Source organism: Odocoileus virginianus, chromosome 16, assembly GCF_023699985.2.
Source record: "Odocoileus virginianus isolate 20LAN1187 ecotype Illinois chromosome 16, Ovbor_1.2, whole genome shotgun sequence".
Classification (NCBI taxonomy): Eukaryota; Metazoa; Chordata; class Mammalia; order Artiodactyla; family Cervidae; genus Odocoileus; species Odocoileus virginianus.
The window spans coordinates 547,894-574,856 of record NC_069689.1 but is presented as its reverse complement, the minus strand read 5'-3'; the positions used below and the strand labels follow the sequence as shown (position 1 = coordinate 574,856).

Below are 26,963 nucleotides of genomic sequence, written 5' to 3'. Positions count from 1 at the left end.
TGTTTTTAGCAGTTTGTGCATTTTATTTAGCTTATCCAATTTGTTAGCATAGAGCTGTCTTAGAACTTTCCTATAGTCTTTTCTATTTCCATAGAATTGGGTACTGTTTCCATTTTCATTTCTGATTTTAGTAATTTGAATCTTCTCTCTTTTCTTCTTAGTCTAGTTAAAGGTTTGTCAATTTTGTTGATCTTTTCAAAGAACCAACTTTTGGTTTTATTGATTTTTTCTACTGCTTTTCTCTTCTCTACTTCACTTATCTCTGCTCTAATGTTTACCATTTCCTTCCTCCTACTAGCTTTGGGTTTAGTTTTTTCTTTTTGTTTTAGTTCCTTAAGTTGTAAAGTAGGTTGTTGATTTGAGACCTTTGTTTTGTTTTCTTTTCTTCAGTTCTATTGAGGTATAATTGACATACAGCACAACAGATTTACTCTGTTAACAACTTTCATATATAACATACAGCACTGTTGACTGTATTTATCATGCTGTACATGATATCACATCCCTAAAATTTATTTATCTTATAACTGGAAATTTGTACCTTTTGACTCCCTTTATCCAATTCTCCCTCTCACTTCCCCCCACCTCTGGTAATCATAAATATGATCTCTTTTTCCATGAACTTGTTTGTTTTTGAAGTATAAACAACCTACAACACTATGTTAGTTCCTGTTACACAACATAGTGATTTGATATTTCTCTACATCTCAAAATGTTCATCACAGTAAGTCTAGTTACAACAGGTCACTATACAAAGATATTATGCAATTACTGACTGTATTCCCCTCACTGCACATTTCATGTTCAAGACTTATTTATTTTGGAACTGGAAGTTTGTACCTCTTAATCTCCTTCATCTATTTCTTTTCTCCTCCTACCTCTCTCCCCTGTGGAAACCACCTGTTTAATCTCTGTATCTGTTTTGTTTTGTTCTATCTGTATCTCATTTGTTCTGTTGTTTAGGTTCTACACATACGAGAAATCATACAGTATTATCTTTCTCTGGCTCATTGTGCTTAGCATAATACCCTCTAGGTCCAGTCATGTTGTCACGAGTGACAAGATTTCATTCTTTTCTTATGGCTGAATAATATTCCATTCTGTGTGTGTGTGTGTGTGTGTGTGTGTGTGTGATTGTACACAACACATCTTCTTTATCCATTCATCTATTGATGGGAATTTATCTTGTATCCATATCTTGGCCATTGTAAATAATGCTACAGTGAACTTATGGGTGTATATATCTATTCTAATTAGAGTTTTTGTTTTCCTCAGATAAATACCCAGGAATAGAATTGCTGGATCATATGGTAGTTCTATTTTTCATTATTTTTGAGGAATCTGCATACTGTTTTCCATAGTGGCTGCACCAATTTACATTCCCAACAGTGTGCAAGGTTCCTTTTTCTCTCCATCCTCATTGACAATTGCTGTCATTTTGGATAATGATAGCCATTCTGACAGGCACAAGGTAATATCTCATTGTAGTTTTGATTTACATTTCCCTGATTAGTGATGTTGAGCTTCTTTCATTGCCTGTTGGCCACCTGTATGTTCTTGTTTTTTAATGTAAGTATTTATAGTTATAAATTCCCATTATTACCACTTTCACAGTGTCCTAGAAGTTTTGGTGTGTTGCTTTCATTTTCAATAATCTCTAAATATTTTCTAATTTCGTTTGTGATTTCTTCTTTGATCCATTGGTTATTTAAAAGTGTGTTGTTTAGTATCCACAGTTTTGTATACTTTCCAGTTTTCTTTATGTTAGTGATTTCTGATTTTATCTTGTGGTAAGAGAAGATGCTTTGTATGATGTGTCTCAAAATCTATTGAGACTTAACTTGTGGCCTAATATACAGATTTTGGGCTCCAAAGTCACTGCAGATGGTGACTGCGGCCATGAAATTAAAAGACACTTGCTCCTTGGAAGGAAAGTTATGACCAACCTAGACAGCATATTAAAAAGCAGAGACATTACTTTGCCAACAAAGGTCCATATAGTCAAAGCTATGGTTTTTCCAGTAGTCATGTATGGATGTGAGAGTTAGACCATGAAGAAAGCTGAGCACTAGCGAATTGATGCTTTTCAACTGTGGTGTTGGAGAAGACTCTTGAGAGTCCCTTGGACTGCAAGGAGATCCAGCCAGTCCATCCTAAAGGAGAGTTAGACCATAAAGAAAGCTGAGCACTAACGAATTGATGCTTTTCAACTGTGGTGTTGGAGAAGACTCTTGAGAGTCCCTTGGACTGCAAGGAAATCCAGCCAGTCAGTCCTGAATATTCATTGGGAGGACTGATGTTGAAGCTGAAACTCCACTACTTTGGCCACCTGATGTGAAGAACTGACTCATTTGAAAGACCCTGATGCTGGGAAAGATTGAAGGCAGGAGGAGAAGGGGTTGACAGAGGAAGAGATGGTTGGATGGCATTACCAACTCAATGGACATGAGTTTGAGTAAGCTCCGGGAGTTGGTGATAGACAGGGAAGCTTGGCGTGCTGCAGTCCATGGGGTCGCAACGACTCGGACATGACTGAGTGACTGAACTGAACTGGTATAGAAAATGGAACAGAAAATCTTCCGTGTGCACTTGAGAAAAATGCATTTGCTGTTGTTGGGTGGAGTGTTCTGTATGTCTGTTTGATATAACTGGTTTATCGTGTTGTTTAAATTCTCTGTTTCCTTGCTTATCTTCTGTCTGGTTGTTTCATATGTATATATGTGTCTTTATGTATATATATATCTGAAACTACAAATTAAAAGAGCATAACACATGGACTTCCCTGGTGGTCCAGTGGTTAAGAATCCACCTGCCGGTGCAGGGGACACAGGTTTGATCCCTGGTCTAGGAATATTCCACTTGCTGTGGGGCAACTAAGCCCATGTGCCACAACTACTGAAGCCTGCATGCCCTGCAACCTGTGCTTTGCAACAAGAGAAGCCACTACAGTAAGAAGCCTGCACAACACAACTAAGGAGTAGTCCCCACTTGATGAAACTAGAGAAAGCCACTGTGCAGCAGTGAAGACCCAGTGCAGCCAAAAATAAACAAATTGATTAATTAAAGAAAAAGGAGCATACCACATGTTTGAGACTATTGTCCTAAAACAACCAACACCAAGATGTAGTCTGGTAAAGTTACAGGTTAAAAAAAAAAGAAAAAAAAATAGGTAACTAGGCAAAAAAAAAAAAAAAGAAAAATGGCTGGGTATAAGCAGTCCTCCTGCATCACAAGCCCCCAGCCAGGCCATCCCTGGGGCTCTGATCCTGTGGGAACCAATCAGACCTGACCCCTCTGGTGGCCCCCACCCTCCCAGCGCAATACCGGCAACCGACTGTCTGGGACAAGTGTGACCTTCCACGGAGGGGGTTTTCCTAAAGCGGGGCTGCCTGGTGGAGCATCATTCTTCCTCATCAGCACTGGGTGCTGTCACCCTCTGGTCCTCAGCGTCCCCACATCCTCACTGCCCGTGAGAGAGGGCTGCTCAGTGGAGGCAGGAGAGGTAGCCAGAATGGGGGGCGGTGTCATTATCTGTGGAGGGAGCAACAAGGGATGGGCCCCACAGTCTGGTCTGGACAAGGACAGCCTTCCAAGCTGACCCACTGGCCCGTCAGGCCTTGAATGCTAACCTCAAGGAGCCCTTTGAGAGCAGGCATCAGGGCGGGCTCTGAGAATGGCAGGAATGCGGTATCCAGCAGGGAGTGCCTGCAGCAGGCAGCCAGGGAGGCCCGGGCACGGGCACGGGGCAGGAGCCAGGCCACCCTCCGACTGGAGGCCCAACCACAGCTGTCAGGAGCCTCCTCCCATAGTCGGGCCCCACCTTGGATCACCAGACCCACCTCACACCCTCGCCAGAGGAAGAAGAGGGAAGGCCCACGCGGGGACCAGGAATTAGCCCTCAGGCTCGCCATCCTGTGGGAGCCCACAGGTCAAGGAGAAGGGAAGGGAACAGTGGCTGACCTGAGGGGGCCTGGAGGCCAGAGAGACCATGCCACTGGCCCAGGTTTCTGGAGGTCATCACCCTGCTCCAGCCCAGGACCACAGCCCGGACTTCCTTGAGAGTGTCCTGATCTTCAAAAACCGTCCGTCCCCTTCTCTCAGCTTCCCTGGGTCATCTGCTCTCTACCCTACATTCCCTTGCTGGCCAAGGAAAAAGTCACTGACCTGGTAACTGGAAGGATCAGCCACCCACCATCCTTCCAGGTAGGACTCTGACCTCCAGGGGCTTTCAGCAATCAAAGCCTTAAACTTGAAGGAATGACTGTGGAATTCTGTGTCAGATCAGTGGACGGAAACCTTTCTCCTGGAGGAGGTGAGGGGCAAAGGAACAAATGTTTCATCATCGTCGCCTCTCGCAGAATGGCAGGGAGGAGGGCCCGGGAAGCCACTCCCTTGTTATCCAGAAGCCTAGTTTATGGGGTGGCATGGGCCCGTGCTAAGGAAGGGTTGTGCTTGCTGTTGGGGTGCTGGCGACACTCAGCAGGGCAGGGCAGGGCTCCAGACAGCTGCCTGATGGGGGAGAGCTGGTGTGCTGGGGCAGGTACTCAGCTCTCGGGGGCCTTGGAGGTGTGCCTCTCTTTATCAGCCATGGGAAGGGTGAGCTGTGTGCTGGGCCACTGGGGAGGGTCCTTCCACCCACCAAGGTCAGCCGTGGGTGGGAGGGGAGCATACCTCACGTGCGGAGGGAAGTAGCAAGAATAGAATGAAAGGGCATATGCAAATATAAATGTAAACTTTTCTCTTAATTATATCGCTGATTGTAGTATTCATATTCTTATGCTGGAGACTGTTGTGTATGCAATGTGGGATAGGGTGAGTAATTATGGAATACTCCTTATGTTCTTGAGAACTAGGATTCTCAGTGTGAAAAAGAAAAGAAACATGTAATATAAAAAGGTTACATAAACCCCTGTAGTCTTGAATTTGAAGTAGCAGTATAAATTATCTCTATTTCTATCTTTTAAGTATAGCTCTAGATATAAATAGATATAGCATAGATCTAGCTCTCTCCACTAAAGCGGCTTAGAAAGAATGACCAATCCAGTAGAAATGAGCATCCCAAGTGCCAGGTTGTGGTCTTGAAATTCAATTTACCACTAAACACCATCTGAACTTTCTGAAGAAATGCCTCATTGTTTGGTGCAGGAAATGTAAAGATGAGGCTGGAACTCTTGCCATGCCAGATGGTAAGGCAGTGATCAGAACCTTTTAGGTTAAACGTTCAAATGACTCGGGCAAAAGCTGAAGAAACTCCACTGTGATGATGGTACTGATCTTAGGTGGCCTTGGCCTGCAACTGCTTGAAGTGGAGCTTGGGTCCCCAGCTGGAGATTGAGGACAGATTGCAGCCGTCAGAGCACCAAATCCTAATCACTAGACCAGTGGTCAGTGACAAGGGCCTTAGCCTTTCAGCTATGCAGAAAATAATTGCCACAAAGACAGAAAGTAGTGAAACAAGTATTTATTAGGAGGTAAAAAAGAGTACAGTAAATGTAGATAGACACACAGGGAGACTCAGAGAGAGAGAGAGAAAAGAGAGAGGGAGGCTGATATGTGTCAGTGTGGCAGTTTGAATTACTTTTATGAGGCACTGCTTCCTCCCATGTGTACACACGCATCTCTCCAAGATGGATTCTATTGCAAAGGCCTGTGGATAGAGCATCTCTTGACATCACTCCCCTTTGACCTCCAAGGAGCCTTTCTGTGCATGTGTGGTCACGGAGGTCTTCTGACTCCGAGAATGAGAAATATTTGATTTGGGCAGGGCCCAGCCTCCTCCCTTGTCTTGCTATGCTCATTTGACTTCCCTGCTGGCTCAGATGGTAAAACGCCTACCCGCAATGTGGGAGACCTGGGTTCAATCCCTGGGTCAGGAAGATCCCCTGGAGAAGAAAATGGCAACCCACTCCAATACTCTTGCCTGGAAAATCCCATGGATGGACAAGCCTGGTAGGCTACAGTCCATGGGGTCGCAAAGAGTCGGACACGACTGAGCGACTTCACTTTCACATGCTCATTTGAAAAGACCCTGATACTGGGAAAGCTTGAAGGTGGGAGGAGAAGGGGATGATAGAGGATGAGATGGTTGGTTGGTATCACCGACTCAATGGACATGAGTGAGTCAACTCTGGGAGTTGGTGATGGAAAGGGAGGCCTGGCGTGCTGCAGTTCATGGGGTTGCAAAGTGTCAGACACGACTGAGGGACTGAACTGAACTGATGTTCATCTTGGAGTTTCTGTCCAAAGGGAATAAATCTCCAATAGCTTTACTCTTGCCCACGGGGAGAGGTGGGTGGTCCATCTACTTCCTGTCTCAGTACAACAGATTTCAATATGAGCAAATGCAGGTAAATATATTGTAGAAAATGGGAGCCATTTTGGAGAAGGTAAAATTATAGAGGGGAAAACTAGGAAAGAATATGTAGTGTGAGTTGGAATTTGAAGTATTGGTAATAGAACATATATAATAAACTGTTGTTGTTCAGTTACTTCAGTTCAGTTCCGTTCAGTCGCTCAGTTAAATAAGTTAAATAAGCAGGGTGATAATATACAGCCTTGACATACTCCTTTCCGGATTTGGAACCAGTCTGTTGTTCCATGTCCAGTTCTAACTGTTGCTTCCTGACCTGCATACAGATTTCTCAGGAGGCAGGTCAGCTTCAGCCACTAAGCTGTGTCTAACTCTTTGCAACCCCATGGACTGTAGCACACCAGGTTCCTCTGTCCTCCACTATCTCCCGGAGTTTGCTGAAACTCATGTCTATTGAGTCGGTGGTGATATCTGACCATCTCATCCTCTGCAGCCCCCTTCTCCTTTTGCCTTTACTCTCTCTCAGCATCAGGGTCTTTTCCAATATGTTGGCTCTTTGCATCAGGCGGTCAAAGTATTAGAGCTTCAACTTCAGCATTAGTCCTTCAGATGAATATTCAGGGTTGATTTCTTTTAGGATTGATTGGTTTGATTGCCTTGCTGTCCAAGGGACTCTCAAGAGTCTTCTCCAGCACGACAGTTTGAAAACATCAATTCTTTGGTGCTCAGTCTTCTTTATGGTCCAACTCTCACAACGTTATGTAACTACTGGAAAAACCATAGCTTTGACTAGACGGACCTTTATTGGCAAAGTGATGTCTCTGCTTTTTAAATTTGATGTTTAGGTTTGTTATAGCCTTCCATCCAAGAAGCAAGGGTCTTCTAATTTCAGGGCTACAGTCACCGTATGCAGAGAGGGTAATGGGGCATCGTATCGACAACTTGGTTTCAAATGACTTAGGGGTGGAGGTGGGAGAATAATACATAGGGTGAGAAAGAATGATAAGGTAAAAATGTCAACAATTTGGGGCTTTGGGTGGTTAGAGGGAATTATTTTGTACTATTTTTGCAACTTTATTGTAAACTTGAAATTACTGTAAAATAAAAGTAAAAATGTCACATTTGCAAAGACAATCTAAGCACATGGGGAAATATTCAAGTTACATGAATTATGCAGTTTACTAACATGTGCAGTATGACCTAAATTTTGTTGAATAAAAATTTAATTCAATAAAATTATATAGTTTTAGAAGGATTAAAAAAGTTAATTGTTATTTGTTAGTGATAGAACCATGTTAAAGCAAATTAAATTTGGAGGACTTAAGCTACTAGATGCCAGGACAAGCTACACAAAGTGGCACAAAAATACATTAGTGGGACAGAATAGGGTCAGAAATTGACCAATACATAACAGTCACCTTATTTATGACCAAGCTGCCAGGGAAATTCAGTGGGGACACAATTTAAAAAAAAAACATAGTGATCAACTGATACCCACAAGGAAAATAAGAACCTTGATTCCTATCTCACTTTATACATAAAAGATAATATGAAATTAATCATAGGCCTAAATGTGAAAGATAAATCTTACAGAAGAAAACATAGAAAAATATCTTAATTAGGGCAAAGAGTTTTTAAATAGGACACTAAAGGCTCTATCCATCAAAATAAACTTTTATAAATTATACTTATAAGAAATTCTTTAAAAGTACCATTAAGAAGGACTTCCCTGGTGGTTCAGTGCTTAAGACTCCACGCTTTCACTGCAGCGGCACAGGTTTGATCCCTGGTTGGGGAACTAAGATCCCACATGCCATGCAGCGTGGCCAAAAAAACCTCCCCCCCAAAAAAAACATTTTGAGCATGCTAACTTTGAATTATTTTTTTTCACATCTTTAGTTTTTATATTTTTTATTTATACAGATCTGGGTTTTGTTGCTTTCCGTAAAAGAATGAATTTGATTAAAATTTTAAAACTGTAGACCTCATGTGACATGTTGTCTGCTTTTCCGCCTTATTAAAAAAGCAGACTTCAGCTAGTCAACTTCACTCACATAAAAGTCACTGACTACACACTTCCTCCTGCCACTGAATCTTTAATTTCTTAATAGAATGCCCCAGTTTAACTGTATGTTAAAATGCAGATCTCAGGACCAATCTTGGACGCTTCTGGGAAAGTTTCGCCACAAAGTTACACAAAGAACAGTGCTAGGGTTTCAAATTCTCAGGGAAGACTATTCCTTCATACATCAACTGCCCTTTCACTGCCCTGCCTTCCGAGCCAAGCAGAGAACTTTTCTTGTCCTCTTAGTGCTGATGTATGGTTTTGAGTTTTTTGGTTCTTTTGTACTCTGCCCTTTTACTTAGGATGCAGCTCTTTTAACGTTTTCAACTTTATGTAGTGGTATATGGTATCAGTTTTAATTGCTCAGAGGCCCAGTCCAGTGTTTTGGTGTTAAAACAAAAATCTCCAAGCAAGGCTTCCAGGACCACTTACCTATCTGTAGAGGTGATCATCAGCTTCCAAAGCTCACTGCCTTTTTCCAGTTACCCCTTCATTTCTGGTATCAGAAGATTCCCCACAACTATGTGATTTTTTTTTTTTTTTAATTGGAGGATAATTGCTTTACAATGTTGTGCTGGTTTCTGCCATCTAACAATGGGAATCAGCCATAAGTATATATATATATATGTTCCCTCCCTTTTGAACCTCCCTCCCACCCCCACCCCCAATCCCATCCCTTTAGACATCACAGAGTGCTAGGCTCCCTGTGTGTGATTTTTAATAAATGTATTATTTTATACATTTTTGTTTGTAGCAGGAGTACTTGCAGATGATTTTCATTTGCTATCTTGCCATTCCTAGAAACTGCCATATTAACTTTATAAAGTTACTTTAAAAATGCAAATGTACACTCTTATAATTTGCTTTCCAATAGCTAATGATTGGCCAAATAAGTCTCTTGAAGGATTAATGAAAAACTTTTCACTACTTTCTCAGGGAAAGCTAATGAGGGTATTGTCTCCAAATATGGACAGACTGACTGAAGGACTGGGCCTGGACACTTTCTTTTTCACCAAGTATGGTCATCCTTCTTTGTCTTCTGTCCAGACCTCTGATTCTATCTGGAATCTGACCCTGCTTCTGACTACAGCACCTACTTGGTAAACTGGTTCCCAAAGAACCTGCTTGGTCCTGGGTTACTTCTTCATTCATTTACTCATTTAATAATCTATCACTACAAAACTCAGAGAAGCTTACCTCCTTTCCTGGGAGCAACAAGTCATAGCAAGACAACCACATTTGGTAGATGACTTATTTACTCAATACCTATTTATTGCTCATCTACTATGCGCCAGGTCCCGGTCAACTGATGAAGATAAAGTGGAGGGTAAGACAGTCATTGCTCATTCTCTCATGGAGCGGATAATGAAATCGTCAAAACAAAAACCTCATGAGCACCTAGTATATTTAGATCCACGGTGAGGAAAACAAGATGACAGGGTCTTCATTTCACATGCTACTAAGGTTATGCTCAAAATCCTCCAAGCTGGGATTCAATAGTACGTGAACTGAGAACTTCCAGATGTATAAGCTGGCAGAGGAACCAGAGATCAAATTGCCAACATTTGTTGGATCATGGAGAAAGCAATGGCGTTCCAGAAAAACATCTACTTCTGCTTCGTTGGCTCCACTAAAGCCTTTTACTGTGTGGATCACAACAAACTGGAAACTTCTTAAAGAGACAGGAATATCAGACCATCTTACCTGTCTTCTGACTGGTTCAAAATTGGGAAAGGAGTATGTCCATGGTTGTATACTGTCACCCTGCTTATTTAACTCATATGCAGAGTACATCGTATGAAATGCCAGACTGGATGAATCACAAGCTGGAATCAAGATTGCCAAGAGAAATATCAATAATCTCAAATATGCAGATGATATCACTATAATAATGGTAGAAAGTGAAGAGGAACTAAAGAGCCTCTTGATGAGGATGAAAGAGGACAGTGAAAAAGCTGGCTTGAAACACAACACTCAAAAAACTAAGCTCATGGCATCTGATCCTATCAGTTAAGTTCACTCAGTCAAGTCGGACTCTTTGTGACCCCAGGCTTCCCTGATCCCATCACTTCATGGCAAATAGAAGGGGAAAAAAGTGGAAGCAGCAACAGATTTCATTTTCTTGGGCTCAAAATTACTGCACATGATGACTGAAGCCATGAAATTAAAAGAGGCTTGCTTTTTGGAAGGAAAGCTATGACAAACCTAGACAGCATATTAAAAAGCAGAGATATCACTTTGCTGACAAAAGTCCATATAGTCAAAAGCTATGGTTTTTCCAGTAGTCATGTACAGATGTGAGCGCTGGACCATAAAGAAGGCTGAACACTAAAGAACTGATGCTTTCAAATTGTGGTGTTAGAGACGACTCTTGAGTGTCCCCTGGACAGCAAGATCAAACCAGTCTATCCTAAAGGAGATCAACCTGAACATTCATTGGAAGGACTCATGCTGAAGCTCCAATATTTTGGCCACCTGATGAGAAGAGCTGACTCACTGGAAAAGGCCCTGATGCTGGGAAAGACTGAAGGCCAAAGAAGGGGGTGGCAGAGGATGAGATGGTTAGATAGCATCACTGACTCAATGGACATGAATTTGAGCAAACTCTGAGAGATAGTGGAGGACAGAGGAGCCTGGTGTGCTGCAGTCCATGGGGTGGCAAAGAGTCGGATACAACTTAGTAACTGCACAACAGCAACAATGAGGAACCTAGGCTTTAGGAAGATGGGGTGACATTCATGAAAATCTCCTATATTAGAAGAGTTCAGTTCAGTTCAGTTGTTCAGTCGTGTCCAACTCTTTGCGGACACGCCAACTCTTTTGGACTGTAGCACACCAAGCTTCCCTGTTCATCACCAACTCCTGGAGCTCGCTCAAACTCAAGTCCATTGAGTCGGTGATATCATCCAACCACCTCATCCTCTGTCATCCCCTTCTCCTCCTGCCCTCAATCCTTCCCAGCATCAGGGCCTTTTCAAATAAGTCAGTTCTTCGTATCAGATGGCCAAAGTATTGGAGCTTAAGCTTCAGCATCAGTCCTTCCAATGAATATTCAGGTCTGATTTCCTTTAGGATCAACTGATTTGATCTCCTTGCAGTCCAAGGGACTCTCAAGAGTCTTCTCCAACATCACAGTTTAAAAGCATCAATTCGTCAGTGCTCAGCTTTCTTTATGGTCCAAGTCTCACATCCATACATGACTACTGGAAAAACCATAGCTTTGACTAGATGGACCTTTGTGTCTGCTTTTTAACATGCTGTTTAGGTTTGTCATAGCTTTTCTTCCAAGAAGCAAGAGTCTTTTAATTTCATGGCTGCAGTCACCATCTGCAGTGATTTTGAAGCCCAAGAGAATAAAGTCTGCCACTGTTTCCATTATTTCCCCATGTATTTGCCATGAAGTAACAGGACCGGATGCCATGATCTTAGTTTTTTGAAGGAGGTTTGGTATTCCTATCACTTTAAGAATTTTGAATGTTGAGTTTTAAGCCAACTTTTTCACTCTCTTCTTTCACTTTTATCAAGAGGCTCTTTAGTTCCTCTTCACTTTCTGCCATCAGGGTGGTGTCATTTACATATCTGAGGTTATTGATATTTCTCCCAGCAATCTTGATTCCAGCTTGTGCTTCATCCAGCCCTGCATTTCACATGATGTAATCTGCATATACATTAAATAAGCAGGGTGACAATATACAGCCTTGACTTACTCCTTTTCTAATTTGGAACCAGTCTGTTTTTCCATGTCCAGTTCTAACTGTTTCTTCTTGACCTGCATACAGATTTTTCAGGAGGCAGGTAGTCTGGTATTCCCTTTAAGAATTTTCCAGGTTACTGAAGAGTAGAGGAATAATTAGCTTCCATGCTAGGCCCTCCCAGAACCTGCAGTTTATCTGCTCTCCATAGTCAAGCTCTCCTGCTCAATTGTCGCCTTTGTCTCAGTCCATACACTGGAATGTTGCAGTCCTGCTTTTACGTTTGTGCACACCAAATCAGTCTTTAGTTGCTAGGATCAACCTCATTATTTTCTTAAATATTTACCTGTTTGGGTTTTTTTTTTTTTTTTTTGCCTTTCCTTAGTCCTTGAATGAGTTCCTCCAGTAGAGTTCGAACAGAATAGTTTAATTCTAACCTCTGGGCAAAAACAATTTGTTCTAACTACGCATCTAAAATACAGTTGACCGTACAATACCAGTTTTACGCATCGGATTTAAGTATCCGCGTATTTTGGTATCCACGAGGGGCTCCTGGAAGCAATCCCCTGCGGATACCATGGACGACTGTATGCAGTTTCTCTGAGAGTTCAGTGAAATTCCCCTTCCCGAACTGATTCTATGAATGACTGATATAAACCCCACTACTGCACGTTGGGGTGTAACAGGAACCCTTGGTAACTTCTCTCAACGTACCAACTTTCAGAGGAAGTCATCGTTGGGTTCCTAGTATGCCTTCGCAGGCATGTTCGCCACGAAAAGCCAGAAGCGAGGAGCACAAATGAAGCTGACCACTCAAAGACAGGCCGTTTCCTGGTGAGGAGTACGAGGCTGGGGCGAGTCTGAAGAGGCCGCTCGGAAAGGGTCCTTGCCGAGCGACGACTGGTCGAAGCTGGAGACCCAGGGCCGAGAGTTAGGAAACTGGCGTTCCCATCTGCAGTGCCGTAAGGACCTGGCGTAACCTGCGGACTCTGCATGCGTGCCAGGACATTGCGGGAATCGCGAGGCTGTAAACATCACACCTGGGACCCATCTGTCAATGCAGGAGACAAAAGAGACGCCGGTTCGATCCCTGGTTCGGGAAGATCCCCTAGAGCAGGGCATGCAACCCACTCCAGTATTCTTGCCTGGAGAATTCCACGGACAGAGGGGTCTGGCGGGCTGCAGTGCGTGGGGTCGCAAAGAGTCGGACAGGACCGAAGCGACTTAGCACGCGCGCACGCAAACCTCATGTCAGACCTCGTTCCGGTGACCTGCGCCTTGGAAGACTGACTGATACATAACACTCTCACACGAAAGCAAGAAGACACCCTCGCGCCCGGACTTTCAAACTGTAGAAGAGCCACAGCCCCGGAAACCGGAAGCTTTGCAACTAGCGCCCCCTTGCCGGCCGGTTATTTATAAAGGGGCGGGGGTTGGGTGGATGGGGGAGCGGCCTCAGGAACTGCAACTCCCAGAATGCAGCGCGGAGCTTCCGGTTTCCGGCGAGAGGACCTGAGTGAGTGTTTACACCGGCGGCCCTGCGGCCGGGTTCCTTCCGCGGGACGGGTGAGGGCGCTGGGTCCCGGGCCGCGCGGGATCGACCTGTGGTGACTAGTTAGCTGGTTCTGTGGGAGTGGTGGGGTCGTCAGCCAAGAGATAGTGTCCCTGTCGCAATATTAACTATCAGTGACCTTGGGCCGCTGACTTCACCTTTCTAGATCTTGGTTCCTTCGGCTGTAATATGTAGATGATAATGTCTGTCTCAGAACAGTTGTGAGGATTAAATAATATATAGTGTATTAAAAGATCCATTTCCTTCCCTGCCATTAACCTGGAGATGGAAGGTTTGAGGGTGCCTTAGTATCTGCTGCACAGCCTCGAAGCCTTTTCTTTCCTCTTCCAAAGAAGCCACTTTGGAAGCAGTAATGATTCTAACAAGGCCTTGTCTTGTCTTAATTCTCCCAACCGCCCGGTTTCTGATTCATTTTCTGGGTACCCATAAGTACCGGGCATTGAGTCAATAAAGACAAAATTCTAGTCTTTGCTTTCAAGAGCCTCTAAGAATGAGATGCAGAGACGATTGAGAAGTAAATAGTGTAGATATTTGTAACCCTTTGTCATGAGGGACTGTGACAACAACAGAGGGGTGAGACAGAACAGAGCAGGTTGTGTTTTAGTTGCTCTTGATCAGAGTTTGCTTAGAGAGGGAAGAGGGGTTATATACAGAGTTAGCAGCTGAGCAGAGTGGGGGAGAACTTTGTTATGAATCCAGGCTTGGTGGGGGTGGACTTAAATGTTGTGGAGGGTGGGGCAGCCCAGAACTCTTGAGAGGGGAAGGCTGGTAGAGAGAACAGATGTGAATATTTTTGAAAGCCAGGCTGTGGCTTTTAGACTTATTCATAGAAGTGGTTTGATTTCTAAACAAAGGAGTGTCTTGATCAGATCTGCATTTTAAAATGATGAGTGGCAGCGTGGATATTTAGCAGGGAGAAGCAGGAGGCAGGGAGCTTCTGGTAAAGCTGTTGTGGTGGTTAAAGCAAAAGTTGATGAAGAAACACAGAGTCTATGTAAGGGAGAGGGTTGGATGATCTCATTTGAACCTCACAACGCACCTGTTAGGTGGGATGGCATTTTTATGTCCACTGTAAAGCCAAAGAGGCTTAGAGAGCTGAAGTTTCTTGCTGCCATAGAATGAGTGAAAAGCGGACCTCAGATTCTAGTTCAGGCCTCCTGATGCTGCATCCTGAGCTTTTCCAACAGAGTCACAGAGAATTCTCATTCAACCCCGTGGTGGGGTGTGGGTGGTGTAGGTCTGTCCTTTAACCACTAAGGCTTTATTCCTTTACAGGGAGAAAGAGAGAGCGCGAAAGAGAGAGGATGTCTCTCTCAGATTGGCACCTGGCAGTGAAGCTGGCTGACCAGCCACTTGCCCCCAAATCTATTCTTCGGTTGCCAGAGACAGAGCTTGGAGAATACTCCCTGGGGGGATATAGTATTTCATTTCTGAAGCAGCTTATTGCTGGCAAACTCCAGGAGTCTGTTCCAGACCCTGAGCTCATTGGTGAGTCTCTGTGGACTGGGGATGGGCTTCTGCTCTGATTTCTTCTGGGGGAGAATCATTCTGGAATCACAAGGGTAAATTAAGAGTTTGGGATTTGTTGTTTCATAATGTAAACACTGGGCTGCCCTGGTGGTTCATGGTAAAGAATCTGCCTACCTATGCAGGAGATGCAGGTTCAATCCCTGGGTGGCAAAGATCCCCTGAAGAATGAAATGGCAACCCACTCCAGTATCCTTGCCTGGGAGATGCCATGGGTGGAGGAGCCTGATGGGCTACAATCTATGGGGTCGCAAAAGAGTCAGACATGACTTAGAGACTAAACGAAAACAAATGTTAACACGGCTGGGAAGTGATTGTTGGTAAATAGAAACAAATCATATTCTTTGAAAGAGCAAGAACTTGGGTTGGAAGGAGGTGCTTTCTAGGGAAAGGCCCTTAATATATGGCATTGGAGGTAGGTCTTAAGGGATGGTTAGAAGGATTTTTGGTTGGTTGGTTGGTTGGTTGGTTGGAGGAAAGACAGTGAAAAAGGAGAAATGGCAAGGGCACTCTAGGTGGAGGAAGAAGGAATTTAAATATAATTTCTTTCTTTTTTTTGTCTTTTTTATTTTTTGACTATGCTGTGTGGCATTCAGAATCTTTGTTGCCTGACCAGGGATCAAACCCTGGACTCCAGCCAGCATCACTCTAGTGAAAGTGAATATAATTAAATTGTATTATTAATGCAATGTCATATAAACTAGAAAAATGGTATAAACTGGCAAAAAGTATATTTTCAGTCATGCATGCTAAATCTCTTCAGTTGTGTCCAACTCTTTGTGACCCCATGGACTGTAGCCCACCAGGCTTCTCTGTCCATGGGATTCTCCAACCCAGCTGGAGTGGGTTTCTATGTCTTCCTCCAGAGGATCTTCCTAATCCAGGGATTGAACTCATGTCTCTTAAGTCTTCTGTACTGGCAGGTGGGTTCTTTACCACTAGTGCTACCTGGGAAGCCATATATTATTAATGCAATGGCATGTAAACAGGCAAAATGGTATAAGCTGGCAAAAAAAGTGTTTTTAGTCATAAAAACATGGGGTTCCTTCTTTTTTATTGTTACATTTTCCCATTCATTTAAATGGTGCAGTCTCCATGATGTTAGGGTCTAGAGTTTTCCTATGCATAGATTCTGTATTTTCAGTTTACGCTTGTAACAATTGTTATTAAAATGTATTTGTTTTTTTATTTTCAAACTTTATTTATTTTGTATCGGGGTATAGTCCATGAACATTGTTGTGGTAGTTCCAGGTGAACAGTGAAAGGAATCAGCCATACATATACATGTATTCATTTTCCCCAGGCCCCACTTCCATCCAGGCTGGCAAAATGTATTTATTAAGAATACTTTTTAAAGCATATATCATTCTCTAGCTATCTGTCCAATCAAGATAAGGTTCTTAGGGGACAGAAGTCATTTAAATTGTTATGAGGAGAAAAATATAAATGAACCATTCTTTTTTTTTTCTTCCCCCCAGATCTGATATACTGTGGCCGGAAGCTAAAAGATGATCAGACCCTTGACTTTTATGGCATTCAACCTGGATCCACAGTCCATGTTCTGCGCAAGTCCTGGCCTGAGCCTGATCAGAAACCGGGTGAGTGTTGGCTCTTAGACAGGCAGAGCTTCTGAAATGTCTGCAAGGGAAGGAGGGTCTGTGTGTCCTTGAGGCAAGGGCCTGGGTGGAACATAGGGGAGATTTACTGAGATGATAATAAAGGATATCTTCATTATTTATTGGATTGGACACATTGATGAACAGTGTAATTTTGATCTTCTTGCTGCCAGCGGCCACTAACAGAAGGCACTTTTAAGTTCATTACCCATTGTTTTAGTGGCATGGAGAGTATGTATCTATTTAAATTCCTTTAGGGCAACAGTTTATTTCTCAGTGAACCTTGTATTTTTTGGTTATTTTTGTTCTCATTAGAAAGAAGCTGAAAACTCCTTGCCCTCCTCTAAATGTTACAGTGTGTTCTCATGTTCACAGATCTTCCCACAACCGACTTCAGGCGGGTGATTTGTTCAGTCACCTCACTCCTGCTAATTTATTTTCCTGGAGTTTGAGAATATTCGAATGGTGTGAAAGTAGCTCTTGGAGGAAACATACAAAGCCTCTCATGCCTTTCTGACTTATTGATAAAAGGTGCTGCTTGGAATTCATAATTTAAATTTCACATCTGTGTTTTAAAAGCCTCCCTGAGGATAAAGCTAAGCTGTGTAAGAGATTAGCTTTGTTAAAAATGGGCAGTTTGACATATTTTAATAATGTTCACAATTGCTGTGACTGGTTATCAGCTTGAAATTCTCCCTCTTTTCAATTCTAAACATAAAGGACAAAAAGATCTTCCTTTGTACCTGATGGGAAGTGAGAAAGAGAAAGGCAGTCTATGGTATCCAGGGGCTGGCCTGGCCTTCAGCTAGGCCTTGAATTGTGAACAATTTTACAGGTCACCAGCATCTACAAGGCCACTCACTCTGGGGCCATAATGGATCCAGATAAAAACTAAGATTTCTTCTCATTTCTGAACAGCCATAAATCTGCACATTGACCAACCACAGAAATGACCAAATAACCCTCTATCCTGCCTATTAGGAGTGACTGCTGTTTCTTCACCAATTTCAGCTTTCATCTTGCTCTAGTTTTCCTTCCTTCTAGATAAGAATTATTAAGATACCTAATCATAAAATCACCCCCACTTCCTGACAGCCTCCAATCCACAACAAAACCCTGCTTCTTTAAACTTCCCGCACCGAGTCCCCTAACTAAAGCCCAGATTCTCTGAGTCCCTTTTAGCGTGCTGCTGTTGAGATGCCCTGTGGTTCTGGTGGTTCGCATCCCTCTGTATGAGCAGTTAACACCCCTGGCACAGCTGCAGGTGTGCCCCTCTGGTCTTTGGCTGGAGGGGATTGACAGACGGAAAGGAGCATTTGTTGCTTCTTCCAGCCAGATTGTTGCGGTTCGATATCTCATTTAATCAAGTGGCTCAGCCGGTCAGGTAACAGTATTCGCATTTTATACATGAAGGAAAGGAGGATTAGAAAGGTATTCATTCAAGGTCATCTGCTTAGAAAAATGAATGCAAGAGCTGGGATGTGAATCCAGGTTTTCCTGGCTCAAGAGTATTCTTTCCACTGGGCTGGCTGCCTCCCACTTCCAAAGGATGAGATTAGCTCAGAGACGTTAAAGAGACAACTCTTTAGCTGATTATGGGCTTAAGATTTCGAGTCCTTTTTATCCTCTGGAAATTTATTTTTGAAACAAACGGACTTTTTATTCAGAGGTGAAAATAAACTTTTAGATTTGAAAAGAAATTTTTGTGACGGCATTTTAGATACTTTATCCTTGAGTGTTCTTTCAAGAGGAAGCACATTTCTTTATCTTCCACCAGATTAGATCCTGTAGGAGGAGAAAGTGTCAGTTGCTTCCTTCCCACCTGGATCCCTTTGGTGGTTCTCTGCAGAAGGTTACAAATCGCTTTAGGATCTCACTTAGGCCTGCTGTTGGAGCAGGGGTATGTACCCTGGGCTCCAGCGCAGAAGCAGCTTAGTGTTCCTTCAAAGCACCTCATTCTCCCAAGCCTTTGTGCTTGTTCTCATTTAGGCCTGCAATACCTTTTCCCCCAGTCACCATCTGTTCTACCTTCAACACTCCTCTCAAACATTCTCTCCTGGGAGGTGTGGTCCTTCCAGTCAGTAGTGCTTTCGGCCTCCATGTGCCTAATGCCCTCACTGCGGTCCATGTCTCTGTTGTTGAAGCCCTCAGCATGGTATTTTGTAATTGTGTGTGTGTGTGTGTGATTCTGTCTCATTTCCCTTACTGTCTTAAGAGTTCCTTGATGGCAGGAACTCTTTACTTTTTGCATTCCTGTGCCTTGCACAAAACAAGATTCACTACAAAAGCGTGGAGTACATGCTTAGCACAAATTTATTTAACGAATAAGCCAGGTAACTTACTTCAGGTGAATATTTTTCAAAAGAGACAACCCTCATGATTAGAACGATAGGTAAGGGTGTGGTTGCCACACAGAACACCAGGGGTGCCATTCTCCTTGCTTTGGGAATCATGCCTTTGGAGTTGAGCAGTGCAAGGCCATATAATCACAAGCAGCCTTCCTGGGTTGAGGGTCACCACACTTTTAAAAGTGTGATCCAGGGTGGACTTCCTGCCTACTCCCCTTCTTTTACTGAAATTTCTATGAAATGGGCTGATGTCCTCAATTATCTATGAAATGGGTGGATGTCCTAAATAGTAAAGTGACCAAGTAAAACTAAGACAACTGCTAGACTTTCCCATATGTATGAGTCATAACGTCCAAAGATCAAAAAGGAACTTTGAGTCCTAGTGACATGCTTGTTTTTGGACATGTGATGAGAGTTTGTTCAGAAGTCTAGAGGTACAGTGTTATCTTGGTCCTTCTTATATTTGTTTCTTTGGTTTTTTTTTTAGTCAAAATAATATTACAGAGGCCTGAAAGAAAATACCCAGGAGAAAACAGTTCCCCCCAATCCTGTCACCTTGGCTTGTTCCCTTCCAGCCTTGGCCCACATGCACACTGACTTCTCATAAAGTTTTACTAGAGAACACCCGTACAATTTATGTTCTATTTCTTTCTCTTAACATATTGTGTCAACATGGCTCCATATTGTTCAGATGGCTTGCAGCACTTATTTTAAATCACTGCACAAAAGTCTACTGAGTTCATTATACCCTCCTCCTTTCCAAGTGTGAAAAGTCTAGAATTCCTGCAGTGGGACATTGATCAGAACAATCTCTTTCCTAAGAGTCTCCTCTGCTAGAACTTGAATTTGTTTATCTACTGAAGAGGCTTAAAAAGAGAGTGCCGTTTTCATGTCTGTGGCATAGCTTTTTTTGATTGGGTGCCCATTCTTAGTGGGGTGAGGAGGGAAGAGAACCCGCACCTGGACTCTGGCTGAGGCGATGCGCTGCGTCTGTGGCGGGGGTGAGGCCCTGGTCACAGGGTGACTGAGTGTCTCGTCCCCAGAACCTGTCGATAAGGTGGCTGCTCTGAGGGAGTTCCGAGTGCTGCACACGGCCCTGCATGGCAGCTCCTCCTACAGGGAGGCGGTGAGTGTGTGCTGCGCCCCCTTCGAGACTCTTGGCAGGCCTGCTGGAGAGGGGTGGTGCAGAGAGGGAGCTGGAAGCTGGTTGCTATGGCTCCCCAGAGTTCCATGGGGAGGTTTCGCCATGTCTGTGGGTCCCAGTAGAACCCTGTCTTCCCCCAAAGAGGCTCTCAGCTAGGCATTGTTGATTGCCTCTAATGATAGTGATACAGCCTCTCCTGACATTAGCCTCATGGAATGAGTATAGTTCCAGTCAAAGGATCCGTATGCTGTTTCTGCTAAGCCTCATTCTTTGACTTGGACTGAACTGCTTGCCCACCGCTCCTTCCCAGGATCCCCTCACTCGGAAAATGCACTGATGACTTTCCATAGGAGAGTTGATAAGCAAGATGAAGACAGCTGCAAACTTCCCAATATATATAAATGCAAAATGATAGTTGTCTGGAGATTGAAAAGGACTTTTGGAATCTAGAGAAACCTTTGTTATTGGGCTTATAATAAGAGCTTTTATTGTGTAAGCATTAGAACTCGAAATGGGGGAAAGGACCATAGATTGAAGGCTTATTGTGATCTTGCTTTTATGTTGTTTCCCCTCCAGTAAGCCATGATCTCAGAGGAAAAAAAAGAGGTTCATCTCTTTCCTGGGGCTATTGTTCCATTGTGGTGGTGTGTGTGCAAGCACTTAGAGGAAGGAAGTACTTCAGCTGTGTGTGGGTATTTCTGAGTGCACCGAGCTAGTGGGAATGTTCAGCCCTCCCCATTTCTCCTACAGGTCTTTAAGATGCTCAGCAATAAGGAATCTCTGGATCAGATCATTGTGGCCACCCCAGGCCTCAGCAGTGACCCCATTGCTCTTGGTAAGTGCAAGGCTAAACTAAAGGAAATAGGAACTGTTGAAGAAGGAGAAGCCAGGAGGAGGCAATTACCTTAAAGAAGCTTTGACACATCATGCGAAGATTCACTGGTCTTGTGGCAGGAGGGGGAGTAATCCAGATGTGTTCCATATACCCAGCCCTCCAAGGGCTGCAGCCGCACAGAGAAATCGTGGCCTAACACACACCAGAAATGAGACTGTGAGGAAGACATGTGAGGGCAGCAGTTAGCCCGAACCACAGCAGTCAGGGAAGACTTCCTGCACACCTTGATGGACAAGGAGAGAACCTAGAGACACGGGGAAAAGAGGCTGGGGTGCTGTACACAGTATGTAACCTCCGTGCGGGGGGGCAGTAGGAGTGAAATGGAGAGCACGTGGGCTGTGCTCCTGGCACGTTGTTTCCCCCACTTTCCATGAGGATCCCTGTTAAGCTGGTTGCTCCAAGGCCTCCCCACTGGATCTGGCTACATTTCCTTTTCTCCTTCAGGGGTTCTCCAGGACAAGGACCTCTTCTCTGTCTTTGCTGATCCCAACATGCTTGATACGTAAGTATGCCCATCTTACTAAGGGCATCTTTTCTCTCCTCATGGTCGGGCCAGAAGCCTAATGGTTGCCCTGGATTCTGCTCTTGGAGCCCATCCCCCAAATCTGCCCTATAAATGTGTCAGGAGGTGGGGAGGAGCCAGGGCTGGAGGAGGGGGTGCAGGGTTGGGAGGTGAGGACAAAGGCCAAGGGCAGGGGCAGGCAGAGGTGGGGATGAAGCAGGGTCCTGAGGGAGGTGGCTTTGCAGGCCAGGCTCAGTTTAGATCTCATTCAGTAGATATTAGGGAGCCTGTGAAGGATTTTAAGCTGGGAAAGAAATAGGTGCATACGTCCCAAAATTTTAGAGTTGGGAGGGAAAGTAGAGGTTGTGTCCCTTTATTTTCAAGTGAAGAAAACAGCCAAACCCTTGGAAGGGTGGGGACCAGTCAGAGACTGCCCGATGAAGTGGTGTTGGGAGTCGAGACAGGAGACTACCCCTGAGCCTCTGGGCTGTGTGTGTCCCATCATGCATTGCCAGAGAGGAGAGTGAAGCATCTGCAGGGGCCCCAGGGTGAAGGCCTGCTGATGCTGAAGGCAGAGCAGCAGGAAGACAAGCCGCCTGGAGGGAGGTGCTATAGCCAGGGAAATTTAAGGACAAGCAGGGGTGACTTGACTGTTACGAGGGGTGCCCAGAATTCCTGCCAAACCCACAGATGCTCCTTCCTTCTTAGTCACCCTTGAGTTTCTTCCTGCTCCGTCTCAGGTTGGTGCCTGCTCACCCTGCCCTGGTCAATGCCATTGTCTTGGTCCTGCACTCGGTAGCAGGCAGCACCCCACTGCCGGGGGCCGACTCCTCTTCCCGGGGCATGCCCTCCAGCGCCTACCGGGACATGCCAGGTGAGCCCCAGGACAGGGGGACGCGGGCCCTCTGGGGAGTGGGCAGTGGCCCAGGGCTTTGCTTTACTCGCAGCTATGTATAGTGCTGGCAGAGGGTGTTCCTTGGGAACTCTGGGTTTGAGTCAGGGAGAGCATCTGTCCTGTAATTTTCCAGGGGAGAGATGAGAACATGAATTTGGAGTAACTAGCGCCGAGATGCTGGAGCAGCGCCTGTGCCTTCCTATTCCTCCTCCTGAAATCTGTCCTCCCTCCTCCAGGTGGCTTCCTGTTTGACGGGCTCTCTGATGATGAGGACGACTTTCACCCAGTAAGTGACCGGGCTGCCTGCCATCTGGGGGAGCTGGTGCTGGGAGGCACCCTTCCCGGGACCTGGCATGCCCAGCAGGGGCTGGTCAGAGGCCCTGTGGGGGCCCAGGTGTGTCACTCTATTGCTGTGAATCTGGCAGCCTGGGGAGTCTCCCCAAGAACTGTTCCTGGAGCAGGGGTGGGGTTCTTCTGAGAACCACTCAGGGCTGCCGCCCTGATGTGGGCACCTCCCTTGTCCAGAGTGCCAGGTCCACGCCCTCAAGCAGCACCCCCAGCTCTCGCCCAGCTTCCCTGGGGTACAGTGGAGCTGCCGGGCCCCGGCCTATCACCCAGAGCGAGCTGGCCACCGCCCTGGCCCTGGCCAGCACCCCGGAGAGCAGCTCTCACACACCGACTCCTGGTACCCAGGTATGGAGAGAAGGGGTGGGAAGGTCCAGGTTGGGCCCCCAGGGAGAAGGGCCCAGTGGTAGAGTGGGTTTACCTTTGCTGATTCTTGTGCTCCATCTGCTTTGATCTGAGCTCTACCTGGAGCCCCAGTGGGTTTCCCACTGCAGCTCAGGTGACCTCCCTTCACCTGCCTTTAGGCTCAGAAGTCTGGGGCTCATCCCAGGCCTGACTGACTCTTCTCAGCAGTTGGAAGAACCTCCTGTCAATAATGAATAGTCCTTACTTATTCCTGAAAGTGGCCAAGCATGCATCACAGGCTTAAGCATTCCTGGTGATGGTCACTCCAGTCAGCAGGGCCATTTCTCCTCTCCCAGTGTGGGTCCTAGGCTCGGTCAGGGGTCCCATTCCATCTCCCTGGAGCAAAAGAGTACAGAACCCTTTGTGCCCACATAGAGAGCTTTTAGGTAGCTCTGTGTGGCTGTCTCATGCTGGCCCCTGCTGGGAGGCAGTGGTGAGGCACCCAGGGCACCCTGGGGTGATGTGACAGCAGTGGGTGTGTGCTGGGAGACTGGGGTGGCTCTGAGGGTGGCACTGACTGTGGTCTGTCTCTAGGGCCACTCCTCAGGGACCTCCCCAATGTCCTCCAGCGTCCAGTCAGGGACGCCCATCACCAACGATCTCTTCAGCCAAGCCCTGCAGCACGCCCTGCAGGCCTCCGGGCAGCCCAGCCTTCAGGTCAGTCTTCCCCCTTCTGATGTTCACATGGCTTCTTTGGTATTTTGGACACTGAGATTTTCTCTGCTCTCTGAGGCCCTTCCCACTTGGCCTGCTTTGCTGCAGGAACAGCTGGGGTGTGACAGCGTGACAGGAGAGGGTGCTCGCAGCAAGGGCGGTATTGTCCCTGCAGCTTCCACTCCTGCACCCAGTGCCCATGGCCTGGTTCCACTGACCACCGGCTTGGGTATTTCAGTGGCTGTTTCACTTGAGGAGTCACTTGTCCATCCTGTGAGCATTGACTCAGCCTTGAGCATGTCTGGTCCAGGTTTGTCCAGCTCCTGGGATAGTGATGAGCCAGTCCTCCTTCCTGCCATGGAGGGGTGCCAGACAGTCACTGAACTGAGGGAACAACAGAGTGAGAAGCTGGCCCAGGCTTGAGGTCAAGTAAAACTTCTCTGAGAAAGTGGTGGTGTATCTACCACTTGGTGGTGTCAAAGAATTCATTAGAGGTTAGCCAGGCAGAGAAGGGGATGTTTGGTTGAGGGGATGTGGTGTCCCAGCAGAGGCAGCTACCTGTTTGAGCGAATGTGGAGGTACACATGGCAAATTGGCAAGAGCAGAAGGCAATATCCATGATGAGAGATCCTGAGATGGAGCCAGAGTAAGGGAGAGCAGACGCCTGAGTGTGAGGGCCTTGAGTGCCTGTGTAAGGAGATGAGGCTTGTCCTGCGGTCACCAGTGAGCGGTACGATCTCCCCTGCCTCATGGAACACGGAAGCTTAGCTAGCAGCTAAGTGCATGACCCAGGGGGTGCACATTTTATTACACGCCTCTGTGCACAAACTGTTTGCTTCACTCTCTTTCCTTTGCTCCTAAGCCTGGGGCATGAACATCATTTCTGGAAGTGGACCACGGTCATGAAGCCATCAAGTGACAGGGACAGGGTCCGGCCCGTGTGGTTCTCACTGCCCCACGTGGCTCTGCTGGATAGTGAGGGGAGCAGGAGCAGGACCTGGAGACAGTTGGTCTTTTTGGTTCCTTCGTCATCTGCAGCCTGATGCCTCTTCGCTCTGCTCTTCAGCTCAGAAGCTTTTATGTCTCCACCTGGCCTGTAAACTGAACTTGAGTTGGTTTCTGTGGTTTTCTAACAACTCTCCACATCCTCACCTTTGCTTACCTGCTTCTTTGAATTTGCATTTCATCTTCACTGCCTTCTTTCCCACAGTATAAACACATCCTTTTCCCTAAGGTGTGCACTTCCTCTTTCATGAGACAGAGATATTGAAAATACTAAATTTCTTTAAATCCATAGAGAAGGCCTTTCATAGATGAAAGTCAAAAAATCAAGGAACCATTGTATAAAGAGTAACATATAGTTTGAATTCATAAATGTGAAAATTTCTGCAAAGCAAACCAAACCAACATACAAAAAGAGGAAGCAAAGTCTGAAAACTGATCACAAACTGGGAAAGAAATCTGTAATGCAGATCAGACAAAGGGCAAAACCTCCCTGAATTGAAGTTCTAGTGATTTAGGACCAACAGCTCCTTAGAAAAGCAGGCAAAGGATAGTAACAGACTGTTCACCAAAAAGGAAGTACAGGTGGCCTGTAATTCCTTGCAGCCCCATTGCTCGGAATTTACCCCGGAGATGTATGTGCATGCAGAGAGTGACATTGGTACAGAACCAGTCACTGCAGTGTTTCTATAATGGCAAAGACTGGAAACTGCCCTGTTGTGGTACATTTCAGGACATCCACAAGTGCTTCCTATGATACCTTAATATGTTAGAAAAAAAGGAGAGATATAAGAAAAGGGTAAGTATTTCCTCAAAGAAAATAAAGTATGTTATCAGGAATGGGGGAGATGAGTAGATGAGTGTGACACTTTTCATAGTGTGGTTTGGTTGCTCAGTTGTGTCCGACTCTTGCAACCTTACGGAGTGTAGCCCATCAGGCTCCTCTGTCCATGGGATATCCCAGGCAAGAATACTGGAGTAAGTTGCTATTTCCTTCTCCAGGGGATCTTCCCAACCCAGGAATCGAACCCGGGTCTCCTGCATTGCAGGCAGCCTCCTGTAGTGCAGGTGGATTCTTTACCAACTGAGCCACCAGGCACTGTGTATCATACTAAAACAACAAAGTTAATTTAAAAGTGTGTGTGTGTCTATAGATACAGCAGAGAAAGAAAGTAATCTTTTGAAATTTAGACATTGAATACTTTATGCTTTTTCTCTTTGATCTTTATGATACATTTCCCCTTTTATTGGAAAAACTTTTAATTTGTTCCCTAAACCCTCAGGCCTCTCCATAGACCTCCTCGACAGTCCGCGGACCTCCTCAATGTGCTGTGTTGTACGGAACCTCATGTCAGCAGCTTTCCTGGAGGAACACACCTCCTTCTGCTAGAGGTGAACAAGTCTCTGTCGGATCCTTACTGACCGCTCCTGCCTGTCCTGTCTTTCTGCAGAGCCAGTGGCAGCCCCAGCTGCAGCAGCTGAGGGACATGGGCATCCAGGACGATGAGCTGAGCCTGCGGGCCCTGCAGGCCACCGGGGGGGACATCCAGGCGGCCCTGGAGCTCATCTTTGCTGGAGGAGCCCCGTGAACTCCCTGCTCCTCCTGAACCCCCAGCAAACTGCCAAGGCGGCTGCCCATGGGAAGCACTCTTGAAGGTGCCCCATCTCTACTCTCCCCAATACACCTGATAGTCGACCTTCTGCTTTGTCCAGTGTGTGGCCTTTTTGGCTGATCTGAGTGGGTAGAGGTGGTGGGGGGCAAGTATGGTGTGTGGGTTCTGGTGCCACAGCATCAGCTGACCCCTGCTTTTGGGCCCCGGCTGGAGAAGCTGAGATCCGTGTCCCAAGATGCCGTGTGATGCCCACACTGGTGTTTTGGCAGACGTTTCCAATGATAGCCTCCGGGCCCTTTGGTGCTCTGGGTGTGGCCTCCTCCAAGGGACTGCTGCCCAGTCTCCAGGGTGGCTGCTGTGTTACGGCTGTGGCCAGA

General features: G+C 45.6%; 1 protein-coding gene across 3 annotated transcripts; it reads left to right on the top strand.

Annotated features, from left to right (window-relative positions):
• Window positions 1-13,500: 13,500 nt before the first annotated feature.
• Window positions 13,501-26,674, top strand: LOC110124867 (ubiquitin-like protein 7). 3 transcript variants are annotated; one of them, XM_020873568.2, is made up of 11 exons: window positions 13,501-13,583; window positions 14,916-15,128; window positions 16,646-16,765; window positions 20,175-20,257; window positions 21,026-21,110; window positions 21,615-21,672; window positions 22,413-22,546; window positions 22,804-22,853; window positions 23,093-23,260; window positions 23,852-23,974; window positions 26,425-26,674. In XM_020873568.2, the coding sequence occupies exons 1-11, from the start codon at window positions 13,544-13,546 to the stop codon at window positions 26,560-26,562; spliced, it is 1,212 nt and encodes a 403-aa protein (XP_020729227.1). In that variant the 5' UTR covers window positions 13,501-13,543; the 3' UTR covers window positions 26,563-26,674. The 3 variants fall into 3 exon arrangements, with proteins under 3 accessions (XP_020729227.1, XP_020729230.1, XP_020729228.1); XM_020873571.2 differs by lacking the exon at window positions 26,425-26,674 and adding an exon at window positions 26,257-26,418; XM_020873569.2 differs by having other exon boundaries at window positions 13,532-13,633.
• The last annotated feature ends 289 nt before the right edge of the window (window positions 26,675-26,963 follow it).

Excerpts from the sequence above, each read along its gene's own strand:
- LOC110124867 (XM_020873568.2), top strand. The coding sequence starts at position 13,544 with ATGCAGCGCGGAGCTTCCGGTTTCCGGCGAGAGGACCTGA. Across the intron at positions 13,584-14,915 it reads TTTCCGGCGAGAGGACCTGA|GGAGAAAGAGAGAGCGCGAA; the intron begins GTGAGTGTTTAC and ends ATTCCTTTACAG. Across the intron at positions 21,673-22,412 it reads GATCCCAACATGCTTGATAC|GTTGGTGCCTGCTCACCCTG; the intron begins GTAAGTATGCCC and ends GCTCCGTCTCAG.